Source organism: Pongo pygmaeus, chromosome 22 (assembly GCF_028885625.2).
Source record: "Pongo pygmaeus isolate AG05252 chromosome 22, NHGRI_mPonPyg2-v2.0_pri, whole genome shotgun sequence".
Lineage (NCBI taxonomy): Eukaryota > Metazoa > Chordata > Mammalia > Primates > Hominidae > Pongo > Pongo pygmaeus.
Genome location: NC_072395.2, coordinates 28,633,131 through 28,650,839, shown reverse-complemented (window position 1 = coordinate 28,650,839; position 17,709 = coordinate 28,633,131). Strand labels below are relative to the sequence as shown.

General features: G+C 36.3%; 1 protein-coding gene across 4 annotated transcripts in view; it reads right to left on the bottom strand.

Annotated features, from left to right (window-relative positions):
- Window positions 1–12,009, bottom strand: part of LOC134738946 (uncharacterized) — a 419,251-nt gene extending 407,242 nt beyond the window's left edge. For all 4 annotated transcript variants that reach the window (XM_063659646.1, XM_063659647.1, XM_063659648.1 and 1 more), the window contains exon 1: window positions 11,563–12,009. In XM_063659646.1, coding sequence (XP_063515716.1) covers window positions 11,563–11,773 — 211 coding nt within the window. In that variant the 5' untranslated portion in view covers window positions 11,774–12,009. The remainder of the gene's footprint in view (window positions 1–11,562) is intronic.
- Window positions 12,010–17,709: the final 5,700 nt, after the last annotated feature.

Below are 17,709 nucleotides of genomic sequence, written 5' to 3'. Positions count from 1 at the left end.
CAGCTCACTGCAACAGCACCACCTCCACTCACTGCAACCTCCGGCTTCGGGGTTCAAGTGATTCTCCTGCCTCAACCTCCCCAGTAGCTGGGATTACAGGCATGCGCCACCAGGCCCGGCTAATTTTTGTATTTTTAGTAGAGATGGGGTTTCACCATGTTTGCCAGGCTGGTGTCAAACTCTTGAGCTCAAGTGATCCACCCACCTCGGCTTCTCAAAATGCTGGGATTACAGTCATGAGCCACATGCCCGCCTCCCACTCAGTTCTCTTCTGAAAGACTATTTCTTTTGCTATGTAGAATAGACATTACATTCCTCACTTAAACCTCTCTCATTGCCACCTCCTCTTTACCTAGTATAGGTACCCTTCCAGTGCACACAGCTAGAGAAGCCCTAGCACAGGTTCAATCTCATGACACATCTCCCCTACTAGACTTGGACTTCTCAACATCCTGGAGGTTTTCCATAACAACTCCATGCCTTTATGTGACCACATCAAGAACCGGAACCAGTTCACACAATCCTTACTCTCAGTAGCTTTGCTAACTTCTTATTTACCCATCATTCCCTCCTTCCTGTCAGCACAAGTATCTCAACAACCTCATTTCTGCATGCATTTGTTCATTAAGCTGTAATCACGCCCCCAAACTCATTAAAAATGTAACACTCCTTGGACTTTGACTCTGAATCTCCTTCCAATGAGCTACGCTCCCTGCCCTATTTCAACTACTATTGTAAGCTTGCAACTCAACTGCAAAATCTCGACCAAGGAGGGAGATCTCAATTTTGTATCCTTTAAAGAACTTTTTGCAGTTTTTAACCTAATAGCCCTTCTCTATCTATTCTATCTGAAAACAGCCCCTCTATTCTTTAACTTTATTTTTTTCTTAATACTTATTACTTCTTAATATATCCACATATTTATTTGGTAATTTGGTTAACACCTATCTCTCCTTTCTAAAATATGTACCACTTGGTAGTAGATTTTCTTAAAAAAAAAAAAAGTCTGTATTCCTATCACATAGAATAATCAACCAAGTACAGCAATCACTTGATAAATACTTGTTTAATAAGTATATAAACTTATTTAATCACTCAATAGTTTTTGAAAGTTAAAAGGTTGGTGTGACAACTGCTTGTTATTCACCTAAAATTCATTCTCCCTCTTCTTAAAGACATGACTTTCCAGCTAGAAAACACATTTCCCAACTTTTCTCATATGCAGTTGTGACTATGTAACTATAATTAGATGAGTAGAATAGAAACACTGTGTATAATTTCCAGGCTGTCTTCAAGTTAAAGACAGGCTGTGGTCTCCGAAACTTGGCTCTTTTTCTCTCCATATGTGAACTCAGTGATGTCTGCAACCTAAAAGGCAACATATTATGGGATGAGAGAGCAACAAGGTGAAAGCAACCTGCGCTCCTGAATTACCTTGAGGAGCAGAACCATCCCATTAGCACAGGAAGTCTGGCTTGTACCATGAGGGAATTTAACTGTTTTATGTAAAGGACTTAATTTTGGAATCTTTTTCTTCTTTCATGCACTTGGCTTTCAAGATTCTGTCTGTTATTTCTCTGAACTTAAATATTTTCTTAAAGGTTCTTTTCTTAAAGGTTCTTTTCTTAAGGGTATTTTTCTGGTCAACCACTGTTCTTAATTTAATCTAGTGATTTTTCAATGTTTCAATCAACGAAATGTTTGAGAATTTAATAAAAGATATGTACATATATTCTTCTTTATACTAGTGCTTATACAGCATATAAACATTGGTAGTTTTTAATAACCCTGAAGCCTATCTTCAAATCCTCTAAGTAACCACAGTAACAGGATTAAAAAACTTCTTGAGAAATGGCACATATTATCATGGTTTAACTATCACTTATGTTGCAGGATATTTTCCTATCTAAATAAAGAAAATATACAACCATTTGCCAACCTTATTAACCCTTTAGATTTGTCTCTAGTGCCCTTAGGATAGTCCAAACTAGACCTTTCAGGAGGGAGCCAGTATTTATCTCCAAATCTTCTTCTCAGCCATTTGCCACTCCCAGCACTTGGTGCTCCATACAATTTAAACTTTTTGCAGTTTCTCAAGCTCACCAGACTCTCAATTTTATAATATTTCATATCTCTTTCCTCTGCCTGGAACACTGCTTACTCTCACTTACATATCTCTCTACTCTTCCAACAAGCCTCCATCTGAAACCCATGCACCCTGTCCACATGCTACACCTCCAATACCTTTTTATTAACACACTTTATCTATCATGTCTTCATTGCTGTTTAACTCTCAGCCTTTACCTCTCACAAAATCAAGGACTATCTGCCTTGTTCACTTTTATATCCCTCATACCTCTCACAGTGTTTGATATGTACTAGGTTCTTAATATATATTTTCTTCAATTATAAATTTGCTACACTTTTCTCAGCTATAGAAGGCTTAATGTTTAAGATGCTGGAGACCAGGCACGGTGACTCATGCCTGTAATCCTAGCACTTTAGGAGGCAGAGGCGGGCAGATCACCTGAGGTCAGGAGTTCAAGACCAGCCTGACTAACATGGTGAAACCTTGCCTCTACTAAAAATACAAAAAAATTAGCCAGGCATGGCGGTGCATGCCTGTAATCCCAGCTACTCAGGAGGAGGTTGAGGCAGGAGAATTGCTTGAAGCTGGGAGGCGGAGGTTGCAGTGAGCTGAGATTGTGCCGTTGCACTCCAGTTTGGGTGACAGAGAGAGACACTGTCTCAAGAGAAAAAAATAAAGGAAAGATGTTGGATTAAAAAAAATTCTGGTGGTGAAGTAAACTGTATCTCCTTGATGCATGATTCTCAACTGTTCTGAAGAATATTCTTTCAGTTGGAAAGAAATATCTCCCCTCTGAATTCCCAGTGTTTTATGACTCTCTCAACATGGTATGACAGACTAATCTTTCAGTGGATAGGCTGTGTATTGTGTTCACATTTTCATCCCTCATAGAATGAAGCACAGTTCCTTACATATCTTGAAATATCTCCACAGTACATTGCATGACAAAAGCAGGGTTTAAAACACTGTATGTAATTGAAGGAGGTGTAAATTGTATGCTTTTATTTGATTTATAGTCAAAGAGAACTCTCACAAGGGGCCAGTGGGAGTGGAGTGGATGGGAGACAAGGATGGTGGGGAGATTTTTCACTCTATATATTTGTCTGCTTTTGTGATTTCAACATGAATATGTTTATCTTAAAAATAATTAAAATTTCTAACACCTTCTTTATAAGAAAAACATAACAAAAGTTTAAAATCAAGGGATAGCCTGGGAGACATTATTTGAAACATATAAGACAAAGTATCAACACTCAGAATGTATATAGCAAATGCCAAAAAGTCAATAAAAGAAGATAAACAACCTAATAAAAATTGTCAAAGTTATAAGGAAGCACTTCACTGAAGAGAACACTTTAATAAAGAAAGATATATTTATAATAAAAATGATGAATGTATTGCATTCTGCATATAAGGTCTCCATTGCTCACTTCATTTCAGAGATTTACTAGATATCTTTCTGTTTTCATTTAGAATCAAAAATACGAAAATTTTAAAAACCTTAAAATATCATTTACTCAACAAATAAAAGTTAAAACATTGGACAATATTAAGAATTGGAGGCCGGGCGCGGTGGCTCACGCCTGTAATCCCAGCACTTTGGGAGGCCGAGGTGGGCAGATCATCTGAGGTCGGGAGTTCAAGACCAGCCTGACCAACATGGAGAAACCCCATCTCTACTAAAACTACAAAAAAAAAAAAAAAAAAAAAAATTAGCCAGGCATGGTGGCACATGCCTGTAATCCCAGCTACTTGGGAGGCTGAGGCAGGAGAATTGCTTGAACCTGGGAGGTGGAGGTTGCAGTGAGCTGAGATCACGCCATTGCACTCCAGCCTGGGCAACAAGAGCAAAATTCCGTCTCAAAAAAACAAAGAATTGGAAAGGATTGAGGCAAACGGGTATGCTAGCAACTGCTGATGGAAGTAGAAATTTGTCCAGTACTCTTGGAGAGAAATTTCAGTATTTTAGAGACCGATTGGAAAAGTAGTAAAATTGAGACCACATATATCTCACAACATATAAATTCCACTTTGGGTATTATCCTAAGAAAAATCTGATACATGTTCACAAGGGTGCATATACAATTGTGTTCTTTGCAATGTTGTTTGAAATAGCAAACCCATAGAAACAACTTAAGTACTTGCCTCTGAAATGTGTTTTTGGTGTTCTCATATACCCTTGGCACTTATATTTTCCTTACACATTGAGGATGTTTTACCGCAAGCACCTGCCACTCTCTACCTGAGGGTGTTCTCTAGCCAAGAACATGCGAGGGGCTGCCTTGAGATGGGCTGGGATTCTAGAATTCATGGTCACAGGAGTAACCTTCAACCAATGACAGAAAGGAGTTTCAGATACACACCCCAGCTTCCTTGTCCTCAAGTGATACAACTCTGAAGTGGTCCACCATTAATCATACAGTAAAAAATGTGTAGCTGTGATTAAAAAAATGATTAAAAATAGAAATGGTTAGAAATCAATATTTCAAAAGCCTTAAATGTGTGGAGACAGAAAGAGAGAAGACAAAGTTCGTATCTTGTTTCTGTTTTGTGCAACCAGGTGGATGATGGATTGAAATGGTAAAAGATTCTGGCAAAAAGATGATTATTTGAATTCAGACATCTTGAGGATGAAGTGCCTGTGGCTAACTGAATATACTGGCATAAAGTTTGAGAGCAAGAAACAGGCTAGAGATGGGCTTATAATGGTATCTGAAGTCATGGTGATGGATGAGATGAACAAAGGAGAAAGAAAAGTAAGAGAGGGCAACCCAGGAAAAAGCAATGAAGCTCATGAATATTTAAAGAATGAGCAGAAGATGTGCCTTCAAATGGAAATGAAAGAAATAAGCTAATCTAGTGGAAGGAAACCCAGCGGTAAGAAAGAAAAATAAAATGCTTATTTCATAAATGTCCCACCTGAAGACATATTGACAATAGCTTCTGTTATGGTTTAAATATGTCCCCCAAAGTTTATACTTTGGAAACTAAATTGCCGTTGAAACAGTATTAAGAGGTGGGGCTTAGTAAGAAGTGATTGGATCATGAGGGTGGAGTCCTCCATAAATGGATTGTGACTGCTGTGCTAGGTTAGTTATTGTAAGAACGGGTTGTTGTAAAAGGGAATCCTTGGGCAATAAGGCCATACTTTGGGTAGTATGGCAAAACCACTGGCTTTCCTTCCACCAGGTTAGCTTCTTCCTTTCATTTCCATTTGTAGGAGCATCTTCTGCTTATTCTTTAAATATTCTCTGTTGGTTGGAATGTAAATTAGTTCAAGCCCTGTGGAAGACAGTGTGGTTAATCCTCAAAGATCTAGAACCAGAAATACCATTTGACCCAGCAATCCCAGTACTGGGTATATACCCAAAGGAATATAAATCATTCTATTGCAAAGACACATGCACACGTATGTACATTGCAGCAGTATTCACAATAGCAAAGACATGGAATCAACCCAAATGCCCATCAGTGATAGACTGGATAAAGAAAATGGGGTACATATACACCATGGAATACTATGCAGCCATAAAAAGGAATGAGATCATGTCCTTTGCAGAGGCTAGAAGCCGTTATCCTCAGCAAACTAAGGCAGGAACAGAAAACCAAATACCACATGTTCTCACTTACAAATGGGAGCTGAACAATGAGAACACATGGGCACAGGGAAGGGAACGACACACACTGGGGCCTGTTGGGGGATGGAGTGTGGGGAGAGAGAGCATTAGGCAAAATAGCTAATGAATGTTAGGCTTAATACCTAGGTTATGGGTCGATAGGTGCAGCAAACCACCATGGTACACGTTTACCTATGTAAAAAACCTACACTTCCTGCATATGTATCCCAGAACTTAAAATAGAAAAAAGTTTTTTAAAAAAGGGACTCTACCCCTCGGGCTCTCTGCTCTCATCTGTCTCACATTCTTGCTTCCACCAATGCCATTCCCTTGGAATTCCCAACCTCCAGAACCATGAGCCATATAAATATCTATTGTTTATAATTTATCCCAGCCTGTGGTATCACGTTATAGCAACAGAAAATGGACTAAGACTGATTTTTAGAAACTTGTTTCTATTTTCAAATTCTAAGACAAATTCCAAGTTGCTACTACTGCTTCTTTATCGTCATCCCCATCTTTCTTATTTTTAAAACTCTTTGTTTTCAGAATTTCATTTCTCACTCAACTAAACCTACCCTTTGCTGATGCTGTAAATTTGAATGCTAGACCATCAAAAGATATGTTTTTAAAAGAGACAATATTACAAAGTAGCTACAAAGCAACAAAACAAGACTATCTGGAACACTTACAAAAGATCACCACCCCCCTCCCCATTTTCACTATTACAGAAACCCAACCTGGGTGATATATATATCACTATTCATCAAGCCACAAGCATGTTCTCATGCCACTTTTCTCTTCTTTTCCATCTGTCTTAAGTGACATGGATTTAGAGAACCATACCTAAAGGGTCATTCTGAAGAATGCTTTTCATTTTATTAAGATTCTCTGAATTACACGAATAGTGTAGGTGGATAGTGTAACAGAGCTTTGATACACCTGTGGAAACTCATGCAGTCGGCATTCATCTTTAGAAATGTGCTTTAGATATCAAAAATGATAGTGTTACTTTCACTCAGAATACAAGAAGCAAGTCTATTTGATACTCCAATTACCATTTGTTAATTACATAATCAGTAATACCTAGTTTTGTTTTGGTTTTAATTGCTTTTTCTCCACCTCCAGAATTTGCATACACAGAATGTTTAAGCACAGGCCTAACTACTTTCCACATCTTTTCACATTCAATGCTTACAACAGTCATATGAAGTAGGCATTACTATCAATATTTGCAAAGGAAAAGGAGGTTTATAATAGATTAAAGACTGCTTATGGTAACACATATTTCATAAGTGAGTCAGAATTTGAAACCAAGTTTTCTGATTCCAAAGCCCATGGTTTTGAAAACTCTTGTCAAGATGGCATTGCAATAACATGGTTTGAGCCCCATGCCTTTGCTTCCAACATGTAACAATAATAGACAAGTTTTAAAAGAGGTGCTATAAAAGAAAAGTAATAGTCAAAAACAAGATAAACATACCAGAAATAAACTATAAACACAAAGTGAGGTACACTGCACCAGATGGTGTCTGGAATGAGAAGCAAGCAAATCCTTGTATCTGCAAAGTAACTGGATGCCACATGTGCCCCACAGGGAGTAATAATCAGTGCCAAGCTTACTGATTAAAACCCGAAGGTAAGACAAGAGGAAGCTGAACAACTGACTAACACCTCCCTTTCCCTGGAGCCACGGCTTGCATAGAGCTGCTTTCTTGGGGAGGCCAAAGCAAGCAGCCATAATCTCACAGTACATCCTGGGACAGACTGCTCTTTGATTTAGTGACTAGGTTTTTGATATCCCCATTAGCAGAGATTATAGACTGGGAAATGAGAGGGTACAGAGCCAATGCTAAGACAATAGGACTGGTGCAGAAGGGCTAGCAATGAGAGAGAGAGAGAGAGAGAATTTTTAAATCCTTCTCACTCCAGTTAAGCCTGAAAACCAAAATTCTAAGCCACGAGAGAATGATATAAAAAGGCACCAGCAAAATTTTAAAAACAACATTCAGTGAAGTTATTCCAGAAGACATGAAAATAATAGAGCAGTTTCAGAATGACTTCAAAATAAGCATGCTATGATTTTGGAAGAGACAAGAAATAACATCAATACAATGTGTAACAAAGTAAGTAGAAATAAAACATTTGAAGTGGCGATGAGAATCAATTAAAATTTCCAGAAAAGAAAAATATTGTCAAAAAAATAAATTCTGGAGTGGACATAGTCAAAAAAAGAATTAGTAAATGGGAAGATGTCTCAGTAATTCACCAAAAGTGCAGCACGGATAGATATATAAAATAGTGTGAAAGAGAATTTAAGAAATATGTATGATATATTATGAAACTTTAACATATATCTATTATGGAGTTCCAGAAAAAGAGATTAGAGCTAATGTTAAAAGAAGCAGTGCCGGGCACTGTGGCTCACGCCTATAATCCCAGCACTTTGAGAGGCCAAGGCGGGCGGATCACAAGGTCAGGAGATCAAGAGCATCCTGGCTAACATGGTGAAACCCCATCTCTACTAAAAATAATAATAAAAAAAAATTAGCTGGGCATGGTGGCGGGTGCCTGTAGTCCCAGCTACTTGGGAGGCTGAAGCAGAAGAATCGCTTGAACCCCGGAGGTGGAGGTTGCAGTGAGCCGAGATCCCGCCACTGCACTCCAGCACTCCAGCCTTGGCAATAGAGCGAGACTCTGTCAAAAAAAAAAGCAATATTTGTGCTTTTGTGGGATCAAAATTGTGGAAATAATTTCAGGAAGATCAAAGTGTCTAGAAAGATGAACAAACTCTATGCTCTCTCCCCAGTAAGAAGAAGAATAAAACTATACTGCTACTCTCTAGGAAAGTCTTTAAGGACCCATAATTTGTCTGGGATAATAGGATCTAGTCCTATAGATTATTTTCTATATTTTGATGGAATAAATTATCTTTAACATAAATTGGTCAAACCATTTGAAAGAATACAGCTGATATAATATGTATTCTTAAAGAGAAGGCACGATTTCACTGTATCAGATGTCAACTGCTACAAGGGTACAGAAGAGTCTGAAATTTAGTGACCAAGAGAATTGAAGAAGTAAATCAAAGAGTGCCATAACCCTGGCACATGTCCAGGCTACTCTCTCAACCCTGTGTGAGCTCATAAGTGCGCACACACACACACACACACACCACCAACCTGGTCTATAGGCAAAGGACAAGTAATCATCAATATGGTAATAAATACATAAGAAAAGCAACAAACCCACTAGTGATATATTCTGTAACAAGTGCTTGGTGTTACGCTTCACACCATTGGTGAAACATTTTTTTTTCTTGTTTTATTCAGAACACTTGTCAGAAGGCTTTTTTGTTTTATTTCATCTACACATTTCTTCAAAACTAACTGCATAACTAGGAGGAAAAGACATTGCCTTAAGACGTTAGAGGCCTAAGCACAAGATATGTGTCTATGTTTGTATGTGAATATATGTTTTATATATAGATAAGAGAGATCAGCATATATTAATTTGTGACCATATAGCCACTGTTTCCTAGTAATCAAATACATAATCTAAACATCTATGGAAGACTAGCTTTATATAAGAAAATATACACCTTCTTAAAATCATGGTATTAAAATTACGTGGTTGATTTCAGTTTTTAAAAGATGCCTCTGTCTCAGCAGCAAATCAATAAGTAAATATACAAAGAAAAGACAGGCGTTACTAGTTTAAGATTAAATGTTAGGAGAACTAAGAAGTAAGTCTTTAGTTTTTCACAATTTATGTACTTTCATTAGAGGGAAGCTCATTCTTTTGTAGCCTGTCTCCAAAGCCTAGTAACTTCCTGCATTGTGGTTAGACTTTATAACCGAGGAAAATAATAATGCTCCCTTTAATTTTTGGTCTTTACATTCATTTGGAGGGTATAGGTAAGTGGTAAACATTTTTTAAAAAATCTTTCTACAAAAAGGATAAACTTTCAAAGGTCTAATCTCTTGGCCTTTCAAAAACCCTCAGCCACACCTTAACTTTACTTGAGATACAGTAAAAGAAAATCCAAAATGATTTATATGTCCTTTCCTGAATATTCATACTAAGATAATAACCAAAGACCTTATTAACAAAACACTTTGGGCAATTATGATAAGACCACAATTTTTTAAAGCTCAAAAGATTCAGGCAAATGAAATCTTTGACATTTTCTTTCAAAAAAAAAATATTTTCACTTTCCTGCAGCACTAATAAACAGCTAGGAACTGTGTATGTGGGCAAGGGAGAACGAATGTAACAGGTGACGAGAGCATAATGAACTTGTTCTCTTAGAAAAGGATTTGTCAGCCACATTTTGCAATTGTTGAAGGAAGCTTGTATCAAATCATAGAAACAGTTCGGAAAATAATTATTCTTTTTATACATAATTTTTGTATAAAGCCAAGCCTATTACTTAGTTCTACAACAGTTGATTTTTCCTTAAATCTTTGCAAAAGAGAGCTAAGTAATGCTTCAAAATTGCCTTATAACTGAAAGCACATTCATTTTTTTTTTTAAAGCTTTCTTCCCTTTGAAAAGTTTTGGAGCTTCTAGCTCCAGTATATTTTTTCAGTTTCTTAGTTTACTTTAGCAAACAGAATGTATAAGTCTCCAAAAACAAGAGCCTACTCTAGTAAATTTTATTTTTTAAGTGAGTATACAAAATTTGTATTACGCAGCTGCTCTTTAAAAAGTTTAAATGAACGTGACGCACAAAGTAACCACACAGACCTCTATATTTCATCAGATCAACAGGGTGAAAGCACATTTTTCACTTCGTCTCAGTTGGTAACATCTAATGCAGTCACCTTGTTAATAAAATTGCTTTTTTAGCAAAGTCAACAACAGCAATGATATCTTGGCACTTAATAAATTGTAAAACTGAATCTGCAATTTTTGCTGAAGAAAAACATTTCTATTAACAATTCTAGGAATATTCTCTATAGGCTCTGACATTTTTGAAATAAGAAGCACATTTAAAATAGAGTTATAAGTATGACTACATGGGGAGTTAAACACAATTTACACTCTGAGACATTGTTTTCCAGAAAACATAAGCCTAGCAACTTTCAAAATATTTGTACTGAAATAAAAACTACTTGGTACCATTTCAAATTTTTTTAAAGTGTGTAAAGTTTCAATGAAATGTGAGCAAACAAGATAAAAAGAAACAAAAGAAGTTTGCATGCCGCTTCCTAAAAGAAATTTAAACAATTCTTTGCCAGGAATAACTACTACCACATACTACAAGAAGGGAACTGTTGAAATCAAACGCACTTACTTTTTAATATGTAAAGATGCGCTTTTTTTTTCCTATTTTAAGTTAAAAATAAGAGGACACACCAGTGATCTTGCTGGCAGTCAGATAACGCACAGGCCCTGACCCTTCAACTGGCCAGGAATTCTCACACAAAGCTCTTTTCATGCAGACTGCACTATATATTCCTAAGATAAGGCGGCAAAACATGAAGCCGTGGAGAAGTGACACAAAGTCGAACTAAATGAAATGTTTACATATATTCTGTCACACCGTTGTTCCTTCATCATCTATCCCACACATGATTTGCCTAAAACAATGTTGATTCAAGTTGAAGAGAAGCATGATTTAAACCAAAGGACAATTTTCAGAAAAAGGACACACAAGACAATACAAATATTGTATTTTTCTGTTTGCATCACCAAGGTTAGTGTGAAATCAAGCAGAAACAAAACCATATCGTCTAAGAACTTCTAAGAAATGCTTTTGCTATAATTTCCCTCAAAGCACAACAGATTTCTTAACTTGTTTTACAACATAGAAAGTAGATTTTAAATATAATATCTTAAATCTGCACTCACCATGAAAAAGCAACAGTTGCGTAGAGTAAAAGTGTGCTATTTTCTGCCCCTGTTCCATTTCAGTTTTGCCTATGGTTGTCCAACACCCAAAAGCCCAGAGCTGCCACCCAGAGGCCCCTTCCACAAGCTGGCTTATTTGCCTGTCAATCTGAGTGCCGGCTTCTCTATTATGCAGCTGTGCACTTTGCTGAAGTTCTAATATAATTTCCATACGCTTCCCACCGCCTGAAGTAGGCGATTTGTTCTTTCGTTTCAATGAATACTCAAATCACTTTTCAGGTAACTGTAGGATCAAGCTTTAAGTTGTTCACCCTCAAGTTAAGGAGTTCTTGGTAAGAAGTGGGTGGAGAGAAGTAAGCTCACTACAAGGGAATTCAGAGTGTAATCAGAACGCGGAGAGAAACTTCCTCTTTTTTCCTTCCTTGCTAGGCTGAGCTACTAGTGCCTCTTTCACAGAACTTAGGAATGTAAAGGGAGGACGCAAAGAGGCCCTGCCAGACAACCCTTTCTCAATCAATTAGCTTGCAGCCATTACTTGTGACCCTAGGTCACACAGCATAAGTGTGTGGGGCGTGCCTTCAGGGGTCCCAAGGCTACTTATTACAGCTTAGATAACCAAACCAAGCAGACACTAAAATCTGGAAATATTTTAATAGAAAATGTACTAAAGATGTGACTAAAGGTAAACTCCGAGTGTCTTTTTGCAGTAACTACTATCTAATCCAGACAAAGAAGATTTTTTTTTTTTTTTACATTAAGAAATCTAAAACAATATTTTCCATGTTGGATCAAACAGGATTTAGAACGAAGCAGTGAAACTTTTTTTTATATTAAGTTTCAAGCTTGGAATAGAGAAATGGCGAATAATATATCATATAGATCACAGAATCATATATGTATTACTCATATAGCTCAGGTTCCAAGGTCTCGCTTGAGTTTTTTAAAGAATGCTGGTTTATTAAACCTAACTGCAGAGTAGAACTACTGTAAACAAAGTTCTCTATGCTTAAGGAAATCAAAATAATATCACTTTAGGAGCTAGGAACAACTATTTTAAACCCTTTGAAGATTACATGCTATCTTAGTATCATGATTTCTCTCATTCTCATAGTTGTTTTGATGAGAATTTCCTTTTGAGCTCTATTTCAGACAAATGTTTTTTCTCTTTAACATTTTTTTAAAATGAGAACTCAAAATAACAAAATAGGAGAAACACTAAAGAAAAAGGTAATATTTTAAAACTACAGATTTGTGTAAATTTTATACTGTAAGTTTTCACATTCCTTGAAAACACTAAAAAATAGTAGCCACCACCATCAATAAATCAATGATACAGAAACATCAGACAATTTATTTCAAATGAAATCCATGCTTTTAAATAACACAACCCAATTAAGAAGCACAGGCTTTGATACTGATTGGATTAGCCAATCTCTTCCCTCCAAAAAGGCTGTTACTCAGAAATGGATTTCCCACACCCACATTTTCTCAACCTTTTTACTTGATGATGTCACAAGGCATGTCTGACTCAGCACAGTGTAGGAATGGCAATATTCCTTATGGATACCTGGCCAAGTAAATTGTCTGCAAAGTGAACACTGACATAAATAAAACAGACAAACCAAAAAAAAAAAATCAAGAATAAATAAGACAGGTGTAAGAAAGCAGCGGCCAAATAATACTGTCTGATGGCTAAAGTCAATTTTAAAAACTGCAGTAACAAATAATGTGGTAATAGGAGTGTTAAAATCAGTTATGGGTGGGAATTAGGGCAGAAATTAAGAGTTTCCACTTTCTCCAATACACAATAAAGAGTCATTGATAGGTTTGAAAAAACAGATTGACATTGCCTCTCAATAAATTTTAAATAATAATAATTTGATGTCTTTTAGTGATTCTGTTATGAATATTTTATATGTTGAAAACAGGCATTATTGAAAACCATTTTTGGCTCTTTAGCCAACAGATATGTAGAAAATCAAAAATTCTAATTACTGCTTGAGGAATACCTAGTTTTTAGAAATTTCTACAACTCAACACCACCCTATCATTTCATGTTTCATCTTACTCTGTTATAAAAAGAGCAAGCTTTTTTTTTCTTGTTTCTTTCGAGACTAACAAATAACTTCTAAAAGTCAACAAGGCCAGCAGGCCTTATGCATTAGAAGTCTGCAATTAAACACCTGAAGATCTGGCCTCTATTCTGACAGATCTACATGCACAAAACAAGGACTTTCTGATAAAAGTGCAAAAAGATCACTAATAACCTACATAAAACATAAAACATACATCAGCACTTGAAAGGGCCTTGGTGAGTTCACAGTCCATAACGTATTTTTTTTTAATGGCCAGTTGTCTAAAACAACCACAGACATTTTGATTTACATATGGTTTACAGAAAAAAATCCCATTTTAAAAGTGTGGTATCTAGCATTGAAAAGATCACTATCAGGATACTATTGAAACAAGTTGGTCAGTTTCCACCATCATTTCACGGGGATATTGTCCACTGCTCTAGATGTCGTGGTGATTTTATCAAACATTGCAGAACATTTTTCACTAAGTTCATCTAATTTGAAAAACATCTCAATAGCTTAGATAATTCTACCACTAAAACCCTATGATGTGTATTTAGAGATGCTAAGTTAGAATAAATATGAAAATAATTAAGATTATATTTTAAATAAATAAAAGGCCATTCAAAATGATATGACATAATAATAATATTTGAAGTTACAAAGACATAATTTCAAAACATCACATAATAAAAGAAAATACTTGCTACTTATTATGTCATGTTGATATTTTCTACTCTAGTCCTATTATGCATCTATACATTTGTCCAATCATTTGGAATGTCTTGGAGGACAGTCATTTTGGGATGGAGAAAGATTTGAACTAAAATCAAAGGCCTGAAAAATATTGCCATAAAAATTTTAGTTTTCCATGACATCTGGTTAGCAGTCCACCATCATAAGGTGGTCTCAGCTAACTTTTTGTTAAAATACTTAAACTGAAAAGTACATCTCTCAACAATTCTAAAAACTAAGATTAATAGCGGTAATATCTTTACCATTCTTCTAAAGCTAATGATGTTGAGCTAAGAAAAACAACAGGTGGTCTGCATTGTAGACAGATTAGTCCTATCCATCTGAAAATTAAGAAGGTATTTTAACATTTCTTGATTAACTGCAGTCATATTTATGGCCTGTTCCACCAAAACTTGGACTGCCATAATTACATCAGGTATCAATAGAAGGTGCTGGTTCTTGGGATACATAGTGCAGTGTCCTTATATCACTATTGCTTCCTATTTTGGCATTAGCACCCAAAAACAGAAAGTTGCAGTGGGGTGGGATTGGGGGAGGCCAGGGCAGGGAGGGCTGGCATGTAACACATTACATCCCCCCAAAACTAGTTAAAATGAGTTATACAGTAGGAGAGAGAGGAAGATGGTGAAGAAATGAACTTACTGTACTAGGAATAGTAGCTTTTCATGCTTGTGATATAACAAAGTTTGGGACATAAGAGACCTACTTACTATTGAGAGCAAAGTCAGATTGCATAGATGTGTCCTGGTCTCTAGCTGTTGGGAGGTCTGCACACCAATGTGTCACCCAGCTGGAGCAACATGAAGTGGATTTAATCAGAATGAATGGGATTTAACCAGCAAGAAGAGAATAGTAAGAAAACAACAGGTGTTATCTGGTTGTAAACATGATATTGGATAGATCTAAGCTAATCCAGAGTGTTGAGCCAATAAAAAACAAATATAAAGGTGGAGCCTATACAAAAATACTACAGAGAAAATGGGATAAGAACATTTTTAAAAGGAGAGCAATAAGTAAATATATCACTATTAAAACAGGTGAAAACAGGGATTTTAAATAAAATTCACAAAGCCATGATCCCTATCATACAGGACAAGAAGGAGGAAATGGCTTAAAATAAAAGGAAGAAAATGAAACAGAGGTATACACTTAAAAAAAAAAAAAAAAAAAGAAAGAAAAGAAAGAAACCATAGTGGATTTTAAAAAAATGAAGTAAGGATGATAAATGACACCGGAAAATTACAACAGTGAAATGAATGACAAACTTTAAAAAACAGGAGATGTGTTTGAAATCTGTAGCAAAAACATAGGTAAGCTTGCTGGAAGAAATCTTCTAATATTTGATTTCACATGTTTTTTAAATCTAAAATGTCACAAAACCTAAGGAAAACTTAAAAGTATATTCTGTGTTCTACCAAAAAGACACAGGCACTTGTGTGTTCATCAGAGCACTATTCATAATAACAAAGACATGGACTCAACCTAGATACCCATCAGTGGTGGACTGGATTAAGAAAATATGGTACATATATACCATGGAATACTACACAGTCATGAAAAATAATAAAATCATGATCTTTGCAGCAACATAGATGCAGCTGGAGGCCACTATCCTCAGCAAATTAGTGCGGGAACAGAAAACCAAATACTGTATATCCTCATTTATAAGTGGGAGCTAAGCACCAGGGTACACATAGACATAAAGATGGAAACAATAGACCCTGGGGGTCACTAGACAGGGGAAGAGAGGGCGGGAGGAAAGGGCTAAACGTATTGGGTACTATGCTCACTACCTGGGTGACAGGATCATTCATACACAAAACTCAGCATCCTATACTATACCCACGTAATAAACCTGCAGGTGTACTCTCTGAATCTAAAATAAAAATGATATTATGATATCACTTAAAAATGATATTATGAAAGAGGGAAACATGTCCATAAAAATGTGAATAATTTCAACATTATTAATGCATAACAGCTCTTGCACATTATTTTAAAGGAAAAAAAGGAGCAAACACTTTAATTTAAAAAAAATGGATAAAGAAGAGGAAGAGATGAGAAAAAAAAAAAAAAAAAAAAACCCTAAGGCCGGGCGCGGTGGCTCACGCCTGTAATCCCAGAACTTTGGGAGGCTGAGGCGGGCAGATCACAAGGTCAGGAGATCGAGACCAGCCTGGCCAACATAGTAAAACCCCATCTCTACTAAAAATACAAAAAAATTAGCTGGGCGTGGTGGGAGGCACCTATAATCCCAGCTACTCGAGAGGCTGTGGGCAGGAGAGTTGCTTGAATCCGAGAGGCAGAGGTTGCAGTGAGCCGAGATCGCGCCATTGCACTCCAGCCCAGGCGACAGAGCGAGACTGCATCTCAAAAAAAAAAAAAAAAAAAAACCTAAAGCAACATTGATACATAGTGTACAAGTGTACATTTTTTTATTTTTTTATCATTTAAAAACTAATATTCAAAGTGGGTTATTCTGTTGTAAAGTGAGTAGTCTCATACATTGCATATGAGTATACAAATTAAAACAGGCTTTCTGTAAGGCAACTTATTTATATGTACCAAGAGTTTTGTACTTCTTCGTTTTTATGTATTTATTTGTTGAATAAATAAATATTTATTGATCATGTACTATGTCTTACGCACTGTTTGAGACACTAGGAATAAAGCGTTTAACAAAACAGAATTTCTGCCTCGTTTATCTTCGATTCTATGAGGTACAGATAACAAGTAGACAAATAGACATTACATATTAAGTACTACTGAATGTTAAGACAAAAATAACGCAGGATAAGACAAATGACTTCGGAGGCAGCGGATACTACATTTTACATAGTTGTTCAGGGAAATATCTTTCTGGTGTGGTAACATTTGAGCAATAATCTGAGTGTAATATGGGAGTCCAACATAATATATGGGAGAAAAGCACTTGTGGAGAGGGACATACCGGTGAAAGGCTCTAAGATGGGGCACGATTCTCAGTGATACATCGAGGGCCCTTTTGTAAGAAATTCATTAGTGAGATAGGGGTATGTGTAATGTGTGCACCATTTTTGTACAAAATTGTTTATAACTGCCAGGAAAACTGAAAATAGAGTATATCAATTCTTATGATATATTAGATATTGGTTAAAAAGGATATTTTCAAGAGTCATGAGATGTAAACTTTAGGTAAGCAAAAGCAGGGGGAAAAAAACAAACTGCAGATAATGTATGATTCCAATATTGTAAGACAAGTATTTTTGAATATAGTTAAAAGATCAGGTATCAAAATGTTGATAGTAACTCTCATCTCTGTATAGTAGAATATCGG